General features: G+C 56.6%; 2 protein-coding genes across 7 annotated transcripts; one reads left to right on the top strand and one right to left on the bottom strand.

The window, feature by feature from the left end:
• Nucleotides 1-716: 716 nt before the first annotated feature.
• Nucleotides 717-14990, bottom strand: GALNT6 (polypeptide N-acetylgalactosaminyltransferase 6). Of its 4 annotated transcripts, none has more exons than XM_040539721.1 (11): nucleotides 14727-14990; nucleotides 8592-9182; nucleotides 7487-7659; nucleotides 6204-6353; nucleotides 5860-6094; nucleotides 4028-4145; nucleotides 3721-3921; nucleotides 3133-3264; nucleotides 2172-2273; nucleotides 1888-2040; nucleotides 717-1765 (listed from the first exon to the last, which is right to left on the bottom strand). In XM_040539721.1, the coding sequence occupies exons 2-11, from the start codon at nucleotides 9077-9079 to the stop codon at nucleotides 1652-1654; spliced, it is 1866 nt and encodes a 621-aa protein (XP_040395655.1). In that variant the 5' UTR covers nucleotides 9080-9182; nucleotides 14727-14990; the 3' UTR covers nucleotides 717-1651. The 4 variants fall into 4 exon arrangements, with proteins under 4 accessions (XP_040395655.1, XP_040395656.1, XP_040395658.1 ...); XM_040539722.1 differs by lacking the exon at nucleotides 14727-14990 and adding an exon at nucleotides 13789-13958; XM_040539724.1 differs by lacking the exon at nucleotides 14727-14990 and adding an exon at nucleotides 12089-12150.
• Nucleotides 12350-19230, top strand: LOC121061229. Of its 3 annotated transcripts, XM_040539793.1 has the most exons (6): nucleotides 12350-12906; nucleotides 12993-13254; nucleotides 14025-14092; nucleotides 15759-15881; nucleotides 16918-17426; nucleotides 18492-19230. In XM_040539793.1, the coding sequence occupies exons 2-6, from the start codon at nucleotides 13226-13228 to the stop codon at nucleotides 18654-18656; spliced, it is 894 nt and encodes a 297-aa protein (XP_040395727.1). In that variant the 5' UTR covers nucleotides 12350-12906; nucleotides 12993-13225; the 3' UTR covers nucleotides 18657-19230. The 3 variants fall into 3 exon arrangements, with proteins under 3 accessions (XP_040395727.1, XP_040395726.1, XP_040395728.1); XM_040539792.1 differs by having other exon boundaries at nucleotides 12350-13254; XM_040539794.1 differs by having other exon boundaries at nucleotides 12351-13332.
• Nucleotides 19231-22806: the final 3576 nt, after the last annotated feature.

The following is a 22806-nucleotide window of genomic DNA, read 5'->3' as shown; positions in this document are numbered from 1 at the left end:
CAGCAGTGGGGCTGGAACCAGACAACTACACAGGACAGTTTGAGGTTAAATGAAATATCAGCATGGCTTCAGGGTGTAGTAAAAATCTGACTTATGGCAAATAAAGAAAACTATAAACAAATTTATTTCCCTTTAAAAAGGGGACTGTTCTGCCATGTGTTGGCAATCACACACTGCTCCTCGGGCATCCTCCATCTGATGAAACCAGCAGTGCTGGGGTTTTCCTCCACAAATGGAGCAGGTGATGGAAAATGGCATTCGAGATAGCAGCCAACACCTGTCCCAAGTTTGACAGGTTTGAAGGGGAAAAACTAAAAAAAGAAAAAGTAAAGAAAAAAATGCACCTGCTCTTATCAATACAGGAGAAAAAAAAAAAGATTTTGTTTGGAAAATTGTTTCTGAATAATCAGTTACTATTTTTATCAGTGCAGAAGGGAACCCAGAGGGTTCCCACTGATGGACACCAGGCAGCCCTGACCCAAACCCTCCCCTACCCACAACAAAGCTGAATATCCTCCCCGATTCAACACCTTATTGCACAGGTGGCTTTAGACGGATGCTTTGGCTAAAGGAAGTTCCCAGGGAGAGCCATGGGAGGGAAACGGAATGAGAGCAGGGGTGGGAGTGTGGAGGCAGAGCTTTGGGGCAGCCCACGGGGTTTGGGTGCTTCTGCTGCCGCAATGCGAAGGGCTGAGGAAGCACAGGCAGAGACAGGATGTCTGTAAAATAAATCATCTCTTTATTTTAGGTCACGTATCCAAAGATGAGTTCTCCCTCTCTACTTCCAGGAAGGGTTTTTCTCCCCTAAATAAAATGGCAATGAAGTCACGGCAGCTACGTAGGACAGGAGGGGCTCACGCTCCGGGCAGCGCTGGGGGCATCGCTCCCGGCCAGGCCTCGCCTTTGGGACCCTCACTGCAAAGCCCTGGGAGCGCAAGCATCCCGCGCAGGGGCCCTTCCTCCTGCTCAGCACGAGCAGAACCGCACCAAGAAATAACAATCATGAAATCATAATTAAAAAAAAAAAAATCATCTAACATTTTTTCCCCCCAAAAATCAAGCCTGGTATCTAAGGCAGACAGCCCAAAGAGCAGCCTGAGATCCCTCTCCCTTCCCAGGAGCAGGGATGCCCGGTGCTGGCAGCAAGGCAGGGCTGGATCCTGGCGGCCGACAGGCGCGTCCCAGCACCATGCACCCGGCTCCTTTCTGTCTGGGTTGAGCCCCTGATTCAGCCCCGCAGACCTTTTCGGTTGCGTGGCCGTCAGTCATCGCCCTCCTCCTGGCTGCAGGAGCTTCCCACCGGCTCCCACACTCAGCTTCTCAAATGCCCAACGTGAAGGTCAGAGTCTCTCCAATGAGCCCAGGGGCCCTGGCATGAGTCCAGAACCTTCCTTCCACATCCGGGCACCAAAATACGCCGTCGGGCTCCTCCACGACCCCCTTTCAGGCTCATTGCGTTATTGCCGTGCCCCCGGAATTTGCAAATTGGAGCGGTCAAAAGGCACAGGACTGAGTTCAAGGCAGATGTGAAATGCAGCATATTTAAGGCTTTTGCTTCTTTTAAATTAATAAAAAAAAATAAACGGGGAAGTTTTGTATCCTGGTTTCCTGAGCACGGTCGGGGCTGGCCGGGGCTTGATCCACTCGCCCGCTAGGTGAAGGACCAGAGCTGGTGGGGGTCCGAGGGGTTGCAGGGGACCATCGAAGGGTGCTTGCCTCGTGCCGTCAAACACGTGCGGGAGGCTGGGTTTTTAATCAGCCGGTCCTGGCCGAAAACAAAAACGACAGCGCCTGGCTCAGCTCGCCCCAAAGGATGGGAGCGAGGGGTGAAGCACCCACATCCCGCGGCGCTCCCTGGGGGCACCGCGTGGGGATGGGGCTGCTCACCTGCACCAGCTCCCACTCCTCGTTGGGGGGCACCCGCGTGGGCTTCCCCCGGTACTGGCAATCGCCCAGCTCGGCCAGCCCCGAGCCCGCCCGCAGGCACAGCTGCTTGCCGATGTTGTGCCGCAGGTCCCGCTGCGTCGTGTACTCGAAATACTGCGGGGGGGGCGAGAGCAGGGGAACGTCAGCCTCTCGCCAGCTGCACCCCGATCGAACAACCTGTGGGGGAAGCACGGGGTGGGGGGTGCAAGAGGGGCAATGCTCCCTGGGGTTGTGCAGGTGCCTACCTGATTGCCCCCCATCCCGTGGCACGGGTACATGATGAGCGGTTTCCCACCGTGGTTGTTCTCACCGACATCCAGGCAGCTCTTCGTGCCCTCATTTTTAATCTGCAGGGAAAAAAAAACAACACAATAATAATAAAAACGGGGAGAGCGGAGAGCTCAGCCCCACAGATGGAGCCACACTCGGTGCTGGGGTCGCAGGGCACCTAAATATCTCTGTGCAAACACGGTGCCGGTACCAGGTCCGGGTCCCTCGTCCTTTCCAGGACGCGAGGAACGCCCGCGGCAGCGCCTCCTCCCCGCCAGCCGGGCGATTCACCCAGCTCAGAGTGAGAGCCGCCCGGCCAAAGTTTCAGGAAATAGAAGCGGATTAAAACCCGGGTGGGAGCCAGCGCCGAGCCCCCGGCGGACACGTAACCACGCTCAGCTTCTCGGGCAGCTGGTCCCACGAGCCCGAGGAGGGGCACGCGCAGGCAGACCACCGGGTGCCAGCTCAGAGGAGGGGATTTTTGGCAGCTCCCTCCCTGCGGGCAGAGCCAGTGCTCCACGACCTGCCCGTCCCCCTCACCCTCGTCTCTTGGCACAGATCATTTGGTTTTTTTGGGGTCCACCTAGTGCCTGTCAATGCCCAGAACTGATGGCATGGGTTAGGGTTAAGAAAACTTTCAGCTCGGGAAATTTTCAGCTGTTTTGCCTGATTTAACCCATGCGACAGCCCCTCCGGGGCCCCGAAACCAGCTCTGCTGGATTCCAGATCTCAGCTTCACCTCTTCACTGTCAGCCGGAGCCCGAACCAGCCCCATGAGCTGAACCAGAAAGGCAGGGGCCCCTCCAGCACCCTGCTCCAGGCTGCCTTAAATGCAAAAAGCAAAGCCCAGCCTCCTGGGGACGTTGCTGCCGCCACTGTTTCTAGCAGAGGGAGCAGCCCAAGGGGCGGCAGGAGGCTCCGCACCCCCGTACTTACCGCCCCATAGAAAGTGGGAGTCAGGTCGGGGACAAACATCTCCGGGTAGATGGTCTGCAGGTACCAGGTGAAGTTCTTGCAGTGAAGCTGCTCCCTCAGCTTGCGCCGTTCTGTAATGTCACCATACGTCTTCTATCGACAAAGTCACGTGAGAAAATTAAACTAACCTCCGAAGCCAGCCAGGAAACCCCCCCCGAGCCAGCACAGAGCTTTGTCCTCCCAGCTCTGCCATCGTCCGTCACATCGCTCCCGAGTCCCGCTGCAGCCAGGACCGAGACAGGCTCTGGGGTCCCACGAGACACTGCTGGTCCCAGACAGGATTTGGCCGCTCACACCTGGGACGTTCTGGTGTCAAAGCAAAGCTGAGCTGCCGAAAAACCTTTGGCGTTGTAAAATAACCTGTATTTTTCTGCTGGAAAATGCTACGGCAAAAAAGGGCATTTTGGGGGCTGTATCTTTCCACCTGCATTTGTTCGCCCAGCTCCAGGCTGAGCTTGCAGATCCCTTGCATCTCCCTCTGCTCAGGCCTGAGCTCCATGCAGGATCAGGCCCCCAGGACAGCAAAACCACTGCTGGCGTGCATGGTACCTCTCTGGCCATCTGCGCAGCCTGCTGGTTCCTCCTGTAGAAGATCTCCTTGTAGTTGTCCATCCAGACCTCGGCCAAGCGGACCTGGTTCCTGGAGATCACCTGCGTGCCCTTGGGGAAGGTATGGGGGCTCTTGGAGCGGAAGACGTGGCCCACAACGGAGCAAGGGATGATCTCGAGCTGGCCCCCGCACTGCCAGACCTGTGGGGACGGGACACGGGGCTCCAGCACCCCCTGAGGGCATCGGTGCCCCCGGATAAAGGGCATTCCCCAAAGCCGTGTTTTAAAGAAGGTGCCTCGCCCTCACCCTGAAGGACATTTCCACGTTCTCGCCCCCCCAGATCTCCATCTGATCATCGTAGGAGCCGATGTGCTCGAAATAGGACCTGGAAATGGCGAAGAGGCCACCGGCAAAGGTCGGAGATCTATGAGAGAGAGAGAGAAAACAGGCTGGAGGGAGGCTGCCTGCACCCCCTGCACCTCCACCTGCAAAATGGGTTAAAAAAAAAAAAAGCAGAGATCTGAATTTTGGGGACACCACAGAGCAGCTGCAGCCCCTGTGCTGAGTGGTACGGGGCTGCTGAGCGCCTTGCAGCAGCACCCCCAGGCACCCCTCCTTGAGCTCCCACAGCTGTGGGAGAGGGGACATGGCCAGGACAGAGCTGCTGCCAGGAGGGGACAGCAGGAACGCGGTGGCAGCACGGCACCGAGGGGCCTCGCTGCTGGTTCACGATTCAAAGTGAGAGGAGGATATTATTACCGAAAACCTATCGCAGAAAAGAAAGGCAGAGATTAGCTCAGTGACCGGGCACCCTATTCACTCCTCCGGCTTTTCTAATCTGCTCCATCTGATCTTTACAAGAGGAAGGCTGGAATAGAAACTTGCTTTTATTCAGGAAAAAGGAGGGGGGAAAAAAAAGAAGGGGGCTTGTTGAGCGGCTGCGTTCCTGCCGAGAGGAGCAGAGAGAGATTAGACGCTTCTGGGAGCCAAACCGTCGGAAAAAGGGACCTTTATTGGGGCAGGGACGTCGCCCGGGTGACCTCTGCACAAAGCCAGCCCTGCTGCGGGCAGGATGCGGCCACGGCCAAGCACAGTGTCGGGTATCTCCCGGCGGGGCTGCTGGGCTCAGTGAGGGGCACCGGCCGGAGGTGCAGAGGGGAACCCCCCCCTTCACCAAGCCTTTGTGGGGACACGACTCCGCAGCACCCCTGTGGTCTTGCAGCTATGCCAAAATCACCCCCTGGCTGCTTTGAGGGGCCGGGATGAGCAAGGGCCTGGTTTTGAAGGGGTTACACTGACCCATCGGGCATTCTTCCTGCATTACTTCCAACCCACACGGGGTCCCTGCCTGCTCGCAGGCTGCACTCCACGCACCCAACCGCTGCAGATCTGCCTGCAGACAGCCCCAGCTCCCCCGGGGGAAGACTTTCTCCCGCTGTTTAACCCCGCGGGGAGAAGGAAACCCCACGGACGTGGCGAGCAGGCTGCAGCCTGTGAGCAAAGCAGCGTGCTTGGGTGTTGGGGGGTTTCTCTGCTTGCATAACGGGGTGGGAAGAAAGAAAACCCGAGGTGTCTCTGTGCAGCCCGACCCGCAGGTAACATCCTCTGGCTGCTGTGCCAACGCAGGCAGCCACCCGGTGCCCAGGCTTTCCAAGTGCAAGATAAAAGGCAGCAATTAAGCGCTTAATGAGAAACTGTGCAAGAACTGAGATACAGCTGGAGGCGATTTAAAAGCTCTTCTGATAGAAGTCACGTTTATGACTCTGCGCTCACCAAAGCCACCCTGAGGTTTCCCCCCCACTACCTCCATGGCCCTGACCTTGCCTGAGCATCCCCTCCTGGGAGAAAGCTGCTCAAGATGCCCTGACCTGAGCATCCCAGGGGTGGATCCCCTGGGAATACACAGCTTTACCTGCCTGGCCTCAAAGCTGTGGCTGGCAGAAAGAAAAACACCTGGGAAAACCCCGTCTTGCTGGGAAAGGAGGAAGATCTACCGGAGGAACCGGCAGCTTCCTGGCACGGGACAGCTGGGGCTTGCACCCAGCTCTGCCACCTCGCCTGAGCATCGCCTGCTCGGCCGGCTCACTGCGCAGTTTTTGGGTCTGGAGAGGATGCCAACACCCCCTGCCAAGGCTTACTTGATGGGGTAGGTCTCGTCCTTCCTCCGCTGCCTCTCCCGGGGCGGGACGACCTCCCAGCCGAAGGTCAGGCTCCAGTCGAAGTTGCCCCGGCTGTGCTGCTTGCCGTACTGGACCGGCTTGGAGAACTCGAAGGTGTTGAGGTCGATGGTGGTGATGTCGGGGCTGACGACGGCCGTGGGCTCTTCGGCGATGCGGGACAGGAGGGGCTCCAGCCAGCCGTGGAAGCACTCGCCTGGGGGCATGGGGAAGGGTGAACCGACCTCGCGGGCACCACCATCGCCTTCCCCTCTCCTCGGGGACCCGGGGGCACTCGCTTGTGGGACAGGGAGGGGGGTACTCACAGTGAGCATCCAGGAAGGTCAGCACCTCCCCGCTCGCCACACTGGCCCCCAGCAGCCGGGCCGTTATCAGCCCTTTCCTCTCCTCCTGCCGCACCACCCGCACGATCTGCAGCTGCTTCACGTAGCGCTCCAGCTCGTCCTTCAGGTAGTCTGGGGGGGCCAGGGAGGGAGGAGAGCCACCAGCTCCAGGTGAGTGGGGGGTGCTCAGCCCCAGCTCCTCGCGCCCAGCCCATGGGGTCCCTGCCCCTTGGAATTGGGGTAGGGGCTTCCCCGGTCCTGCTTGGACCCTGTGCTAGGGTTGGGGTCCAACTGCGAGCTTGGGGAGACACAAATCCTCCCTGTTCCCCCAGCCCAAGAGGTTTTAGTTGCTAAAAACTAGGCAGGTGATAAATCCCCGTGCTGCCCTGACCCGAGGAAATGAACTCCCAGATCCACGCCTTGGCTTTTCCAAGGTCTTTTTCCAGCAGCCTGGGGAGGGGCTGCTCCAGCCCTGCCATCAGGTTACACCTGCTGCCCGTTTTCATGCAGCCAGGCCACAACCTCTTGGCCAAGGACCGGCCAAAAGCTCGCTGGGGCGGAAAGACAGTTGCACCCGGTGTCACCCTGCGCAGAGAGCACGGAGAGGACGACCTGTGCTTGGGGCAAGAAAACCCAGAAAAGAATAGCTGCTGCGTGAGAAAGCCCCAGAGTGCTTTTCCCGGGGATGCTGTCTGCTGAGTGAGACATCGCTCTTGCCCCATAGGATGTCCGCACGCCCCAGGGGATGTTTCAGGCACAGACACCCTTTTATTCCAAGGTGCTGTCGTGGCACACACAGGTTTCTGCACCCTGGAAGCTCACGCAGCTGCCACGGGCGGAAACAGAGCGTTTATCTCTGGGACAGGGCAAGGGTAAAGTCTGCTCCTCTCCTGACATTGAAACATGTCATTAGTTTGCTTTGGGTGTAACTAATTAAGATTGCCAAATTGCAGTGTAGCGGGTGAGCAAGCTGTTTACCGAGGTGGCAAGGTGTTTGCAGGAGGTGGGAGGAGTGCCTGGGTTTTATCCGGGGGCTTTGTTAAAAGGAACTAGCAGTGTGGAAGGAAAAAACTCAACGGTGCTCACAGCAGGTACGAAACAACACGGGAAAATGCCCGTCCATGCCCTGAGCCACTCATCAGAGCTTTCTGCTCTTCCTTGGAGCAGCTCAGCGCTGCTTCCAGCTGCTCACGGGGAGGCAGCGATGCTCCTCGTCCCCCCGTCCTGCAACCTCCCGCATCCCCCCGCTGCCAGCCCCAACCCACCGTCCGTGCTGGCGTCGTCGACCAGGATGATCTCCTTCAGCAGCACGGCCGGGGAGGCGTGCAGGACGCTGTACACCGTGCGCAGCAGCGTCGACCAGGCTTCGTTATGGAAGACGATGACGACGCTGGTGGTGGGCAGGGGTGGGCAGCGCTTGAATTTCTGGTCGATGCACCTAAGGGGGCGGGTGGGGGTTGGAAAAATAAAAAAAAAGCAGAATTTAAGCACGACACGGATGGGACGTGAAGAACCAGCGGGGCAGGGATGCCAAAAACAAAATACCCCTTGTCCCCCCGCTGGGGCGTTCTGCATGGCGAGGCAGCAGCACCGGCAGCCCCCGCGGCTCTCAGCTCGCCACCACTTTGATTTCAATTGGTTTCTACCTCTTCCCCCCCCAGCCCTGCCGCTGCCACCTCCGGTTGAGTGAATAACATTCCCGTCCCACCCCAGACCCGGTGTCCCCCCATTGTCACTGCTACACCTGCTAGGCACGGATAATTGCCTGCCGGCTTGGGGCTGGGGGGGCCAGTCTGCGCACCAGGGCTGGGTTTCTACCTCCTATTCAAGCCCTTTTTCTCCAGGACCACCCCCCAGACCCACCCCCGACCAGGCAGGGGCTGGGGGCACGCTCTAATCCGGCGGCCCAGCGCCAGAGGGCAGGCGGTGCAGTCTCTGGAGCTGAGGCTGCTTCCTTCGCCCCCCTGCCTGGCCGGCTCTGAGGCTGTTCCACTCGGCTAAGAAAAGAAAAAGTCAGATTACGGCGGAGCTGGCCGAAATAAAAGAGGGAAGGGAGGAGCTGGGGGAGATGCTGGAGCCAGCCGGCCGTGGGGCCAGGAGCAGGTACTTGGGGACACAAAGAGCCGCCGCACGCTTTCACCCGTTGCAATTAAAAACCAAGCACGAGGCAGACAGAAACGAGGGGAAATTCTGGCTCCCCAACCCGCTGGCCCCAAAACAGTGAATTTCTGCCTCCTGTGCCAGGCTGCTACTCCACTGATAGCAGAGGCAGCGAGCCTCGCTTTTATTTCCCCTTAAACCTGCCCTGGAAGGAGCAAACGAGGATGGCAAACGAGCCCAGGGCTACGCGGTGGTGCAGAGGGCTCTTACTCCGGTGGGCGGCTGTCGGGTCCCAGCGCTCGCTGGAGGGAGATGCGGTCGCTGGCGAAGGCGTTGAAGCAATGCTTCTCGTAGCCCCGCTCCTTCTCCTTGGTCTCCTCTGGCGTCCACTGGTCCTTCTTGAAGGCTTTGCCATCAGCTCCCGGGCTGTTGGGGTCCTGCGGGGGCCGCTCCATCAGCGGGCGCAGCTCCGCCGCCGTGTAGAAGCCGGGCAGGCAGGAGCGGGCGCTGCGGGGCGGCTCCTCCGGCTGCATCGGAGCCCTGATCTGCAGCTTGGGCATCGAGTCCCGAATGTTGTTGACGGCCCCCAGCATCAGGTCGATGACCTGGTCCTTCCCGTGGACGATGTTTTTCAGCCAGGGCTCCTCGCTCGGGTCTCTGTCCCCGACGTCCTTCTGCAGGATGAAGAGGAAGAGGACGAAGATGGCGCCCACCAAAGCCACCTTCAGCGGGCTGTAGCGTCGCCGGAGGAGCCTCATTCTCCACGTGGCGGCCACGCCGTCCTCCCCACGTGTCAGCGACGCGTGTTTAGGGACACGGGGTCTCCAGACGCTTCATGGTGACGTGCTGCGCTCTGCTAGCCTGGGGAGGAGGAAAAACCAGGTTAATTCCCAGACCGCAGTCAACAGGATGCACTTTGGCTGCGATATATAAAGTTCACTCTCCGCGGGGCAGCGAATGAGTCTGGATCTTGGCATCGCTGCCAGCGAGCGGAGCCTCTCCCACGTGGCACCTCCCAGTCCCTCCAGCCCACAAACCCACGCTGAAAATAAAACGACACACAAAAAGCGAGGCTTGAAGGAGGCTGCGAGCTGTGCCGGCTGCTGCAGCATCACCCCACAACCCTGCGCACGGGGAAGGAGCCACGCAACGGAGCTAAAAGAGCCGCTAACTTCACTCTAACATCCCCAGATATGCAGAAAAAGCCTTTCCCAGATACTTTTCCTGCCTGCAGCATCGCTGGGAAGGAGAACACGTGCAAGTCCCCTCAGAGCTTCGCTTTTTGCTGAAGGGGAGCAGCAGGTCCAGCGCCTGGCTCTGCCCCGGCCGAGAGCTCTGCGATGCTGCCGGGACCGCCGAGCTCTGCCCCCGGCAGTGAGCCTCCCGCCGCTCTTTGTGAGCTGCTGCCACCGGAGCATGGACAAGCTCCGTGGGAGCCATTCACCGGCATCTCCCCTCCTCCTCTTCAGAATCTCCCCCTCCTTTTTTTTTTTTTTTTTTTCTGATGCTTTGGAAATTGTGAAGCCCCCCCACAGCGCCCTGGAGTGGAAAAGGGCACCTGCCATCAACTTCAAGGGCGAGGAAGCTCAGCTTGGGGCTCCTTATTCTTCCGCGGCCGTGCGAGGCTTTATGGGCCGGGGGAATAAAGCGGCGGGCTTGTAAAGGAGGAGGAGGAGGAGGGACAGCCTGGTCCTTGCACCCGAGGTCACCGCTTTTAGGAAGGGCTGCGGGATCAAAGCCGGCAGCCGGAGCATGCTTCACTGCCAAGTGCGCCTGCAGCGAGGGGTACCGGCTCCTGAGGAGGATGCTGAGAACCACTCAATGCGGGGGGGGGGGGGGGGGGGGGGGAAGCAGAAGTAAGGAAAAAAACCTAATTCTCCCCGTTCCACTTGTTTCAGAGCTGAGCTCCCGCCTCACTTGAACCCCTGGGTCCTGAGGTTCTCTTGCCTTGTGTGGCAAGGTGAGGCAGCATCAGGCAGTGAGAAGTGACCTGTTTCGGGAAGAAAAACCTATTTCCACTCTCCCCACATCTCTCCAATAATCCCCTGCCTGCCACGTTGCTGTGACCACACTAATGAAGTGCTCGTTTCCTGCTAATAAGCCCCAGCACGGCATCCAGGGCGAGGGCACCGCTTAGCACACTACAGCGGCTGCAGCCCCCAAGGGTCCATCCCAGGGGGGCTCCTACCTCAAACCGCAGCCCCATGCCCTGCCCAAAAAGCAACAAAAAAACCCTGACAAGCAGCAAAACAACCCCTCGATGCTGAAATCTCAGGCCAGCCCTTCCCTGAGGGCTCTCTCCCTGCTTTAACCTCCGGAGGGTGTTGCAAGCGAGCCACGAAGAGCGGAGCTCTCGGTGTTTGTAGAGACGGCATCGAAAGGACAAACACGAGCCACGGGACGTTTCCTCCCGAAAGCCAGCAGCCACCGAGTGACACCTCCACAGCGGTGCGGGCGCTGAGTCAGGGCGCAGGGTGGGTCCCCAGGGTGCCTTTTGCAACGAGCTGCGGTGGGAGCTCCCACACGCTGCTTTCTGCTCCCAGCCCTCCGCCACAAACCTGCTTCCCACAGGTCGAAGCCGCTGGCGGCCCCGCTGGGCATCACCCCCCGAGCTCCCTCCTGGCCACAGCACCCCAAAAATCCCCCTGGGACGGGGCTTGCCAGGCACCCAGCAAAACCAACGGCGGAGCGAGCGCATCGTGGCTGCGCAGCGTTGGTCCCCAGCAGAGCCTGTTGCGTTCAGAAGAGGTTAAAAAAAGGGAAAAAAAAGGAGGGTTGGTTGAAATAATCACCAGCACGGTCAAACCGAGGGTGGCAGCGGGACAGAGCCCGTGTGGCGGGGGCTCCCACGCAGCTGCGACACCCAACGCTTCCTCTTTGATGCCCAAGGGAAGAATTGGTGGGGAAGCTCTCATAGCTGAAATCAGGACCTTCCTCCGGGGAAGGAAGCACCGCGGGGGGGGACAAATAAAGGAAAAGCAGAAAGACCTCGATGCTGCGCCCCAAGCACACGGCCTCTGCTCCACGTGTCGGCGGGCCGACGGCTGCGTTGGGCTCCGGGTGCCGACGGCCCCCTGGGACCACGCCAGCGGGGTGCAGCCCCCCGGTGCAACCCCACTCTGTGCACACCCAGCTGAGGGCCGGGGGAAATCCCGTCCCGTTCCCCGTGGCTCCAAGGAACGGTTATTGGATTGGAGCCACCGGTTCTCCCCGGAGCATTGCAGCGCACTTTAATTTTAAGCAGATTGGTAAAAAACAGTGAAACGGGGTGGGAAAAGGGAACATGAGTGCAGCTCGGTGCCCGGGGGTGGCCCAGGGGAGTAGAAGGGCTCCCGCCATCACCGGCTGGCCCCAAGCCGCTTCCCTCGCCCTGGCCGGGATGAGTGCCCCGGGAAGGGCTCCAGGAAGGTCTCCGGGAAGGGCTCCGGGAAGGACTCCGGTCCCTCCGGAGCCGGGACACCGGGGCCAGGAGCGTGGCGTGGGCTCTGCCTACGGGGGGGTGAAAAGGGAACCGGGACCCCTGGCCGACTTCGGGCCAGATCCTGCCCGCCACAGCGCCCCGAGCCCCGCAGCACCGGGACCCGCTGGGTTACACCGGGGGACTCCGTGCCGGCCCCGAGCCCGCTGCACCGGCACCCCCGAGGCACGGGCTGAGCACCGAACCGGCTCCGACCCGGTCCCCAGCACCTTCCCCCGGCCACCCTCGGGGCACGGACTCCGCACCGGGACCGGGACGTCCCCCCGCCAGCCCCTGCCCCCCCCCTCACCTGGCTCCGTAGCGGCGGCGGGCGCGGGGCCGCAGGTGCCGTACCGGGGTCGGGGCGTGGCCGGGGGGGCGTGGCCGGGGGCGTGGCCACTGCCGCCACCTGCCACCGCCCCGGGGCACAGGTGCACGGCGCCCGCGCCGCGGTCCTAGCGCCGCCCGCCCGACGGCTGCCCGGCCGAAGGGACGGGACGGGGGGGGGCCGTAGGGGTCTGACGCCCCGGTACCGGCCCCGGCGGGGCTCGTCGGGGGCACCGGGGCATGGCGCTGGGTGTCCTGAGAGGCACGGGGACCCAGAGGGGCCTGAGCCGTGGGGGTCTGAGGGGTGGCAGGGTCTGTAGGGTGCTGGGAGCTAAGGGGGCCGTGAGGGCTGGGCAGCGGGGGTCTGGGCAGTGGCAGGCCTATAGAGGCCGTAGGGGCCTGATACTGAGGGGCTGGGGAGCAACAGGGCCTATAGGGGCCTGGCACCAGGGTGCTGGGAGTCACGGGGGCCTATAGAGGCCATAAGGGCCTATAGGGGGCCGATCATGGGGTTCTGGGCGCCAATAAAGGCCTGAGAGCCCGGGTGCTGTAGGTCCTATAGCATCTGACTGCCAGGAGCTGCAGGGGCTGGGCCTTGGGAGAGCGGCACCAGCTCGGCGCGGGTGCCTTCCCTGCTGGTGCTCAGTCCTTGCTTTGTGTTGCGTTTGTTATTCTCGTTTGTTAATTATTCCGTGGTGGCAGAGCCACTACCAAGCCTCCGGAGCTCCCAGCTCGGTGGCAGTGTTTCGCTGAGCTTGGGCTTTATTTACAGTCCTTTTTATCAGGCTGCAATAATTGCTGGTAATGTTTTCATATGCAAGCGGGTAAACAGACTATCGACACTGAAACTTGCTAATTATTCCCATCTCTCTGTCGTCCCTGTTTAGCCTTTATCTTCTCACTGACCTGCTGATGGCACCAGTTTGCTGCTTTCCAGCAGCGCCACAGATCGGGACGGGGACGCGCATCCCCGCGGCGTGCGATGGAGCAGCAGCCCCAGGCCGTGAGCCCCTGCTCCATGCACCCCATTTCCCTTGTCCTCAAGCCCCGTGTTTAACGCTAGATGGTGGTATCTTCATGAAGCTTCGACCTGAGGACTGCCGGCTGCTCGACACTGCTGATGGCAGGAAAACTCCCTGGAAAAGCCAGGTGAGATAGCGGTGGTGGGAAAGAGACCCTCCGGAGAGCATCGGTGGAGGAAGGACGTGGTTGGGGACGATGTGGCAGGTACGTGCATGGGCAGTCCTTTCTGCAGGGGGTTTCTTCACATGGAAGGAAGGGCACAAGCAGCCCCCAATCTCCCCACCCATCTCTGTCGCGACATACAGAAGGGCAGAGGAGCATGAGGGAGATGCTGGAGGCACCAGGGAAACCCCAGCAGCTTTCTCTGGGCTCCCAAAGGCAGAAGGGATGAGTGCTGGGAGGATTTTAATCACCCGTCAGAGAATTTTCGTTGGCTCCTGTGCTCTACAGAGGATTTGGGGATTTGAGCTGGTGTGGAGTGAGTACTAACTTGGATTATTGGGATATTAGCTTGAATATTAGCTGCCTTACAGAGGATAAGCTTTGTGGCGGTCAGTGTCGCAGATGCACAACTACCCAGCAGCCTCCACATTAAAGCAGCAACAAATTGCTTGAGAAGGGCAGGGGAAAACTGAGTAACAGAAAAGACAAGTGTCTTACCTGGCATGGTGCAGACAAGAGCCAAAACTCACCCGCCACAAGGCCACCCATGGCCTTCATAATAGTCTCCTGTGCTTTTCAGAGCTAATTTTAAACCCTGGGTTTGCATAGCAGTCGCCTGTAATTCACTGCTGCTTTATTTCCTGTCTTGCTGCTGTGCAGAGGTTTCGCTCTTAACACAAAAAACTGAAGGGAAATTCCCTGCCCCAAATTTTTCTGTTACTGATCTTTTTCAGTTGCGACGCGCCGAGCCCGATGTCACGCCGCGGCTACCCAGCCGGGGGAAGGAGGGCCCCCCCCAAGAGTAAGTGTGGTCCTGTGGAGAAGGGAGCTTTGGGGCTTCACGGGGTCCACGCAGGGCTGCGTCGTGGGGAACAGGGTGGGAATGGGCTTTTCTCCTCATTAAACCAGCCCCAGTCCCCAGCGCCATGGGAGAACGCGGCCGATGGCACGTCCTTCCCCTCCGAGTCACTCGGTGAGCGACCGAGTCCCCAAGTTTTTGTTTTTGTTCTTAGGTTGCTTCTTTAATTGCGATTTGAAAAATGCTTTTCAAGGTTACACAGGAGATTAAAATCTCCTGCCGTCCTAATGTCACAGTAGTAATTTGGGGGAAATTAAGAAGCGCTGGACGACTGAAAAAACAGCAGGAATCTTAAAAAATCAATACAGGCTTACTTGGGAATGACAGCTCCAAATCACACACTTCTTAATAATTAATTGGCATAGTTATATATAACTCCTAGGTAAAATATACCCTCTTAATCTTTAATTTGATATGTTACCAATGGAGTTAGCTGCTTTGGAGGTTGCAAAGTTTATATCCTTGGCTTTTAGGAATCAGTGGGACCCAAACAGCTGAAAATACAATCCAGCTACCATCACGGCTTGTTTGCGGGCTAAGAAGCGCAGAAATACCCTGCTCTGGAAGCGAACCTTACCATTTTGTCTGAAGTTTTCTTTGCGCTCGGTGCGTTTCCTTCACGTCGGCTCGGATTTCTGCCCTTTGCCCCTACTGGGGAATCCACAACACCCTGGGTACCAGAGGAGGTTTCATCAAACCCATCAGCTGAGCCTCTAATTACAGAGCTGGAGCTTAAATTCACAGTGCTGAGCAGCAGCGAACCTGGAAAATATGACAGGAAGCAAAGCTGATTTGCATGTTTATGCTAATCGAGATTGCACAAATCTTTCAAATCAAAATGTACTTTGCAGATGGCTTGCAGATTTATACCAAGCTTTGGTTTTATTTATTATCTTTCAGACTGGTAATAATTGGTGCAATATGGTAAAACTGAAAAGTCTAATCCACAATACAGCTGTTAAAGCAGTGAGAAATGTACTGAACACAACGCAGAGAGATTTTTCTTTTTAGTAACAATATTTGGTTAAAGCATACCATGTGGGCATGAGCTAGATTTTCATTTGCAGAGTATTTTCAGGAGCAGAATGGGCAGCTCAGGGCTGAGCATCTCAAGAAAAGGGAATTGAGCCCCCATACTTGGACCTCTTTCCCTGCTGGTGTTCGTTGCCAGGAGTTTGTTTGCTCTCACATCACTGCACAAAAAAAATAAATCCCCCGAATGCGCAGCCCTTGGTACTAAATGAATGCTAAATGCAAGTTTCCAGGTAGATTTTTGCATAAATGGGACTTTTTTGTGCTTTGGAGCTGATCTCATGGCAGCTGCAGGCTGAGAGGTGGAAGAGCCCAACTTGGCTGTTGAGTTATCCCCTGATTTGGACAGAATCACTTCCCTTTTCAGTTTTTCTCTTTTCTATGTAAATAGCAAGAGAACTGGAACTGGCAATGCGTCTTTCTGCACAGCCCCATACGCACAAGTTGAGATCTCTGGAGGTCTTGCACCACGACTGAGCACGGTCCTCCCCAGCTCTGGGTAACCTTGGTGGCTCCTTGCCGCCTTTGAAAAACACGCAGCCGGTCATTTCCTCTTGTTTTTTTTTTTCCTGATTAGGCACAATGGAGATGGACAAAATATTCCTCCAGCTGTGTGAGGAGGTTACCAGGCTGCAGGATCTGTGTGCGAAGCAGGGCAAGCTCCTCCAGAAGCTGACTGCCAGGAAGGGCCCTGTCCTCGGTAAGCAGCAGGGCTGGGGAGGGTGTGCTGAAATTGCTCTTTCACTAAAAAGAGCAGATCCACACTGATGGGAGTGATTTGAACCTTTGTCCTCATGCTGGCAAGAGGTTTGCTGCCAGAAGTGGGGGTGACATTAAAGCAGGCTTAAGGCACGTATGCTCCACTCCCTGTGCTGGCTGTCATAGCTTTTTGGCTTCGCCTTCACCATCAAACCAGGAGTAATGTGTGTGTCTGCTTCAAGTCATGTTAAAACCACCACAGGCTGCTATTTACATGTGTCTCCCCTGGGGAGAGTGGGAAGGAGCTGGGGCAGATGGTACTCATTGCCTAGAGCATTTTTGGAAGGCAGTGGTGATGGTGGAGCCTCCTTGGACTGCGGATTGCCTGGGTAAATGTTCTCGCCCAGCAGCCTGCCTGGTTTTCCAAGAAATCTCCTGGTCCCCCACCATGGCCCATGTGCTCATCTGCCCCCCCCCTCCCCCCCCAGCAGTCACATTAATCTTGCAGGGTTTTGCAAGTTTTTCCTGACCTTACAGGGTGTTTTCTGTGGTGAGGAGGGATTTGCCCAGACCAAGGGCTGCCATGTGCTGATTTTGCAGCTGGGCAGCCCCGCGTGCTCCCCAGCCCTGCGGTAGCCTCGTTTCCCCTGTGAGGAAGGGGGCGAGCCTGCAGCATCACCATCTGCGCGTCCTTCCCTCGGGGCTCGCACGCAGATAAACAGCTCCAAACAGTACCCAAACCAGCGCCATTATGCAGGGACGGAGCGATATCTCAGCATCTCCCCTCCTAGGACAGTTAATGCTCTTCCTCCAACTCGCATCCCTTTCTGGCTCTCCTCAGATGCCGTTTCTTTGCTGCTCCAGCCTTGTATTTGCTGCCATCCCCTAGCCGTGGGGGCAGCGAGCTTTGCTTGCCTACTCCCCCCCGTGGAGATAATGCCCGGTTGTTTCACTGTAGCACAAAAGGAGAATAAAGCGTGGGGAAGGGAAAACACAAATGCCACAAAACCCCAGGAATGACCTGTTTTCTTTCAAAGATATCCCCATGTCGCTGCCGATCCAGTGCACGGAGGACATGGTCACGGAGGAAGGGGAAAGGCCACTGGGCAGCCAACAGAAGTGCTCCGAGAACCCGGAGGGCTCTGCCCACCCCCTGGTGCAGCCGCACGCTGCCAACGCGCCCGGCTTTGACAGCAGGTACCCACCGAGTGCCCCAAACGGCAGTGTCTTCGACGGCGGGGCTGGAAGAGCAGCTCTTGCTGTGGCTTTTGGCAGCAACAAGGCAGAGAGAAGTGAGAAGATAGATATAGACACGTGGCTGAAAAACTGTAGGATGCTTCCTATCATGAATAGCCCCGAGGAAGAAGTGAGAGCTTGCTGCAGCCCGCAGGAGTTTGTGGCACCAAATGCCGAGGCTGTGGACTCCTTCCTGACTCTCTTGGACCTTTACAAAGGCCCAGAAGCCCTTCAGAAGGAAGATGCTCCCAGTGAAAGCCCTCAGCCTGCTGAAGAAAAGGCGCCGGTAGAAATCCGAGGACCCATGAAGGTAAATTGTGAGGCTGGCAGGGATTTTTGTCTGTGAGTTTTGCATGCTCTTCCCAGTGTAACAGCATCTGCCAATCTTCATCATCCTCTCCATCAGCCCTGGTGTAACGTGGGGAGCTATGGCAGAGTAGAGGTTTATGGTTATGTCCTGAAAAGGCTTCTAGGCACCCTCTTATCCAGTTCTGAGGGGACTTAGGTCCATGAAAGTCCCTGGGATCTGGCTGTCAAGCACCTGATGCACTTTGGGAGAAATCTCTCCTGTGATCCTTCCTGCTCCTGTCTGAGGCATTGAGGAAGCCTTGAGGTGATTGATGCAGTTTGGGAAAGCCTGTATTGACCTCCTTTGGATCTGAAAATTAAATGAGTTCTTAAATATTTCCTTTATTCTCCGATTTATCAGGTTCTGGTAAGGCTTCACAGTGTGCTGTAGGTGGGACACCAATGCTGGAATGGCCAGTGAGTGTCCTCATAATGCCAAGCCCATTTCCTTTAATTCCTTTTCCCAAATAAGGCCCTTAAAAATTATTTCATGGCTGCTGTGGCTATACATTCATGGGGAAAGCTATTGATTTTCAGCCTGGGCTTTATTTAGAAGCTAGTTTCTTTTTAACAAGAAGGAGGAGAAGAAAGAAAGAAGAGGAAGCGGTGTCTGTCTGGTAAAGTCCTAATGTGCCTTATCAGCACTTAAATGATAATGGCACAAAAGGAAATTACAAATGCTCTCCAGTTTGCTTCTTACAAAAGCACTTTTCTCATGTTCTTGCTTGGGTAGTGATTGTAGCGCTCAGGGGAAAGCGTTGGGTGATGGGGGAGGTTCAGGAGACACCATCCTCTGGCAGATTTGGGCGAGGATGGAGCAAGGTGGGACTTGAGCTCCCCCAGAATCCACCCCAGGGCAGCAGCTCTTTGCCCAGCCCTCTTGTGGGCACAGGACCTGCTGTTGGTTTTGGAGGCTGCACTTTGGCATGGTCAACCCTGGGATGTGGAGGCTTAGACACAACTAGGGGCTTGAGAGAGGCTGCTTCTGCCCTTCCCACTGACCACTTCTCCCTTCCCATCCCTGCAGACGTCCTGGACACCAGGCTGGATGCTGGAGGATGCTCCGCTTGAGCAAGGTGATGTCCTCGCCTCCGAGGCCGCTCAGACTTATGACATTTGCCAGGCGATTTTCCCCTCGGATGCGGCAGCCCAAGCAGACTATTTAAAGCACGTCTTAACCCATATGAAGTAGGACTTTCCACTCGTAAACCTGCATATTTGCACCGCGACCACGATGGGCTCTGGACTTTCGTGAGATCCTGCTGCTGGATCAGCTCAGGCAGCAATCCTGTTCCGAGTAATCCGGCGTGCTCCCAAACTTGTGCTCCCATCCCTTGTGCCCTGCTTGATGGGCCAGCTGGGGGCTCCGGGTGTGCTTTGGCTTTTTGAGCTTTGGGGATATCAAAGCAGCTTCTGTGCCAGGGTCTGGAGGTGTGTAGGGGATGTGGGGAGCTGTAACTCAATGGGAAATGAACAGTTTTCAAAATTCTCCATAACCAGAAAGGTTGAAATACTTTTTCTGTAAATAGAGACATTTGAAAAGCATTGGCTTTTTACAAGAACATGGAAGGCTGGGTGAGAGAATCACAGGGTTTTCATGTCACTAAATCTGAATTTGCCTTTGAAGAGAGAGCCCTGGCGCTGGGGCTGTGTGTGCGACGTGGTCTGCTTCGTGGTGAGGGGCGATGGTGCAAAACTTCCAAGTCCGTTACCAGGAAGGGTATAACCGGGAACTGCCCTCACTCCTCATTAAAACCTCATCAGCTCCAGCTCAGTTGCTCACGGGAGTTTAATTGCTCCCTCTCCAGGTGGGAAGAGGCTTCTCAGCACCCCTTGGCGTGGGGGCAGCTCTCCTGGCTCGGCTCCTGCTGTGCTTAGGGAGCAGCTGCGATGAGGTGGGCGCGTGCGGCATTATCCTGTCTTTCTGTTCGGTCTCTCAGGGAAAATGACCTCTGAATGAAAGGCTCTGGGAGATGGTGGCTCGTTGTGACTGTGGGATGTGGAGGAGACAGCTTCTGCGGCTGGTGCTTTGCCTGAGCCTGGGTGAACTTTGCTGGGTTATGGTTTGTCCTCGAGCAAGGTTTCCATCTCGCCCTGAATAACAAGAGCAACTCATTGAATGCAAGGGTGCCATCCCTGGGACCATAATTAAGATTATACTTGTTCATTAACAGTGCCTGTGACTTTGCTGTTGTATAGCATTCTCCATCAAGGTTTATCCATGTGTTTTGCAAAGGAATTCACCTGCAAAGTCAGGGAAACTGAGACACCAAATGCTGATTAGCTCCAAATCACCAGAGGCCTCTTTTTTTTGGTTTGTTTGTTTGAAAAAAGTTCATCTCAGGTCTTTATGTTTAGCAAGTAGTTTCTGAAACAGATTTGGCATCACATCTTTGAGGCAACTTGCACTGAAATCGATATCCAGGTTCTCCTCTGCTGCCACGGATCAGGATTGATTCCAGTCCCCGGCTTCAAAATCTCATCTTTAGCACCGCAGATAATGGCTCAAGTCTCTTCCCAGAAGCATGGCCGCGTTTGTGAAGTTGCTGTGACCACAGCGGAGCTGATGACAAACATCTGTGTGTCCCGAGGACCTCATCCTGTCAGACGGGCAGGGACTGACGTGCACGGGGCTGGGTGCTGAGCTGGCAGCACCGTGATCCCTGGCAAACCCGGGCTTCCCGGCTGTTTCTCCAAGGACCACGCGCCAGGATGAAGCCTACAGCTCGTTTACTTAGAGCCTCAGCTCGGAGCTCAGTTCCTCTCTTCACGCAGATGCCGGGGCGGCTCCATGAGCAGGATCAGGGCCCTTGTTTGGCTGGAGGTCAAAGTGGGTTTTCTCCCATCACGGTGCAACCTCTCCATTTGCATCTCCAGCTCCAAGTTTTATCCCATGGCTCCTCAATTTAATTAGATTGTGGCATGATTTTATAGTGTTTTGTGCTCTTGTTTAGGACCTGGAAGAAAATACCAGTTTCCAACATGCTGAATTACTGGAAGCACCAGCTCAAAGAGAGAGCCAGAGCAAGAAGGGCCATAAATTTATTTGGTATAAAATTGTAACAGCCATCCAAAACTTGCCGGAAGGAAGAAAACCATCCCAGTTCCTCCTGCTCCGAGAGCAAGTCCAGTAAATTTAATTTAAAAATCGCAGGCACAGATGGCTTTTCTCAACAGTAAAAGCAGTCGTGGCACAGCACTGGTTTCTGTGAGCTGTGCTTTGATATGAGCCACGCGTGTGTGTGTGCGTGGCATTGCCCGAAAACAACATGAAAAATCACACCGGGCACATTTGGGGTCACCCATCCCCAAATTTCGGCCTGATGCTCCACCTGCGCTCCATCCCCGGTGACTCAGGCCGTTTGAGCTGTCCAAGTTTGACCAACTAACTTCACCGTGTGGACTTCTTCGATGCGCTTCGTTATATTTTTAGATGTCGCGTTGTGCGGTGCAATTAGTCACCCCCCTCCCAGCCAGATGGTCCACAGTGACACAGGAGCTTCTTTTTTTAATCCGACACTTTCCATTGGCATGAGCATGCCTCTGCTTCCTAAATAACCTTAAGTATAGGGTGTTTGTTTTAGCTGCAGAGAGTGGGCGGCGTGTTATTGTTTTTCCCCAGGTTTGGCTCACCAGGGCTCCAGTGGGTGTCATTTCTGAAAAGGCAGGAGCAGAATGATGGCAGCTTCCAGTAAGGAGAAATCGGAAAATCAAGACTCGATGCACTGGATTAAACCTGCTGTAATTCTTGCTGCTGGGCGTGTGCATCGGGCAAGCACAGGAATATGCGCATCCTCCCACGGCTCTTGTTTTCAAGGCTTGAAGAAGCTGGAGAAGGCGATCCCAGTGCTTCCCAGTGAGAATCAAGCCAGCCAAAAAGCAGCTGAACACCAGATTTGGGTGAAAAATGTTCACTCGTTGAGTTTTCTAATCGAGGAGCCCGGGACGTGGGGAGGGAGAGGGGGCTGGGAGCCCGGGGCAATGTGCATGCACCCATGCATGTGCACACACACGCACATGCACACGCACCCCAAACTCTGTATGAACGCCCACAAACTCCAATATCAGACACTTTTGAAGCCACGTTTCTAGAGGAGCCAAAAGAAACCAGGACCCCACAGGGCAGGAGGGGGAGGTTTAATACCCCTCATGGGAACGTTATGAAATATTTAAATTTCCTGTAGCGATAACAAGTATTTCTCAAAGGAAAGAAGCTCTGTGATGACTGCAGTTGTCCCCAGTCTCTCCGTTATTCCCAGAATTGCTATCAGCAGTAAGGGGAGGGGGGGGATCATCGCCCCACAACCTGCAGCAGGACCCCTCCGTGCCACCAGCAAGAATAGGAAATCGCTACCGGCTGTTAATTGATAACTGGCCCTCTGTTTTCATCTCCCGTTAATGGAAGAGAAACGGTTCCTTATCCCGTCTTATTTGGCCATGGACTCGGGGAGTCTGAAGCTGGAACGTGGAGCACAGGATGTACATTTCCAATCAATTAAAGAACTTTAAAACACGGTCATTTGAAGCGTTTTACGTATGAGAACTGAGAGCAATGTCCTGGGCTGGTGAATTTGGGAGGGGCTTTTGCCTTTAATGTAAGATTTGCCACAGGCCTTTCCTGGAGAAAAACATGGGGCTAACAGGAAGGGAGAGCGGGGCAATCCCTGCACCGGGGCGAGCCTCGCTGCTGGTCCCTTGTGAGCGTGATTTAAGGGTATTTTAGCGCTTGGTTTCCCTTGAAAATACGAAATGCTTTTGGGGTCATAGAGGATATGAAGTTCTAGCGGCTGAGCCCATCCGGAGCCCCAAAACGCTGGGGGAAAAGCAGCGTTTTAATGTTTGCAGGCACTTTGCAAAACGCCTGTTGGAGGGCTTGGGGGGTGAGGCTGGGGGGGGGGCTGGGGGGTGATGCTGGAGGGGGGACAGGGGTGATGCTAGGGGGGTGATGCTGGGGGGGTGATGGAGGAGGACTGGGGGTGATGCTGGGGGGGGGGGATTGGGGGCGATGATGGGGAGGTGATGTTGGAGGGGGGTCGGGGTGATGTTGGAGGGGAACTGGGGGTAACGTCGGAGGGGGGCGTGATGCTGGAGGGGGCTTGCGGGTGGTGCTGGGGGGGTGATGCTGGAGGGGAGGCTGGGGGGGAGCTGGAGGGGGACTGCGAAGACCCCGAAGGGGCGCCCGGGGCTGGGGCCGGGGCCGTGCTGGGGGGGGTCGGGGGGGCTGTTACCGGAGCGAGGCCGCGGGACCCTCACCGGGCGCTGCCCCCCCCCCCCGGGACTCCCCCAGCCCCGGCCCTGCCTCCTCCTTCTCCTCCTCCTCCCGGCCCTGGGCGGGGTTTGGC

This window comes from Cygnus olor, chromosome 29 (genome assembly GCF_009769625.2).
Source record: "Cygnus olor isolate bCygOlo1 chromosome 29, bCygOlo1.pri.v2, whole genome shotgun sequence".
Lineage (NCBI taxonomy): Eukaryota > Metazoa > Chordata > Aves > Anseriformes > Anatidae > Cygnus > Cygnus olor.
The sequence above is the reverse complement of the archived record's forward strand: the minus strand, read 5'-3'. Positions and strand labels throughout refer to the sequence as shown.

Bases quoted from the DNA above. Each gene is read 5' to 3' on its own strand.
- GALNT6 (XM_040539721.1), bottom strand. From the start codon at position 9,079: ATGAGGCTCCTCCGGCGACGCTACAGCCCGCTGAAGGTGGCTTTGGTG. The intron at 6,354-7,486 runs GTGGGTTGGGGC...TGGCCCCCCCAG, and splicing joins CGACGACGCCAGCACGGACG to ACTACCTGAAGGACGAGCTG. The intron at 4,146-5,859 runs GTAAGCCTTGGC...TCTCTCTCATAG, and splicing joins GACGAGACCTACCCCATCAA to ATCTCCGACCTTTGCCGGTG.
- LOC121061229 (XM_040539793.1), top strand. From the start codon at position 13,226: ATGGCAGGAAAACTCCCTGGAAAAGCCAG. The intron at 14,093-15,758 runs GTAAGTGTGGTC...TTTCCTGATTAG, and splicing joins AAGGAGGGCCCCCCCCAAGA to GCACAATGGAGATGGACAAA. The intron at 15,882-16,917 runs GTAAGCAGCAGG...TTTCTTTCAAAG, and splicing joins CAGGAAGGGCCCTGTCCTCG to ATATCCCCATGTCGCTGCCG.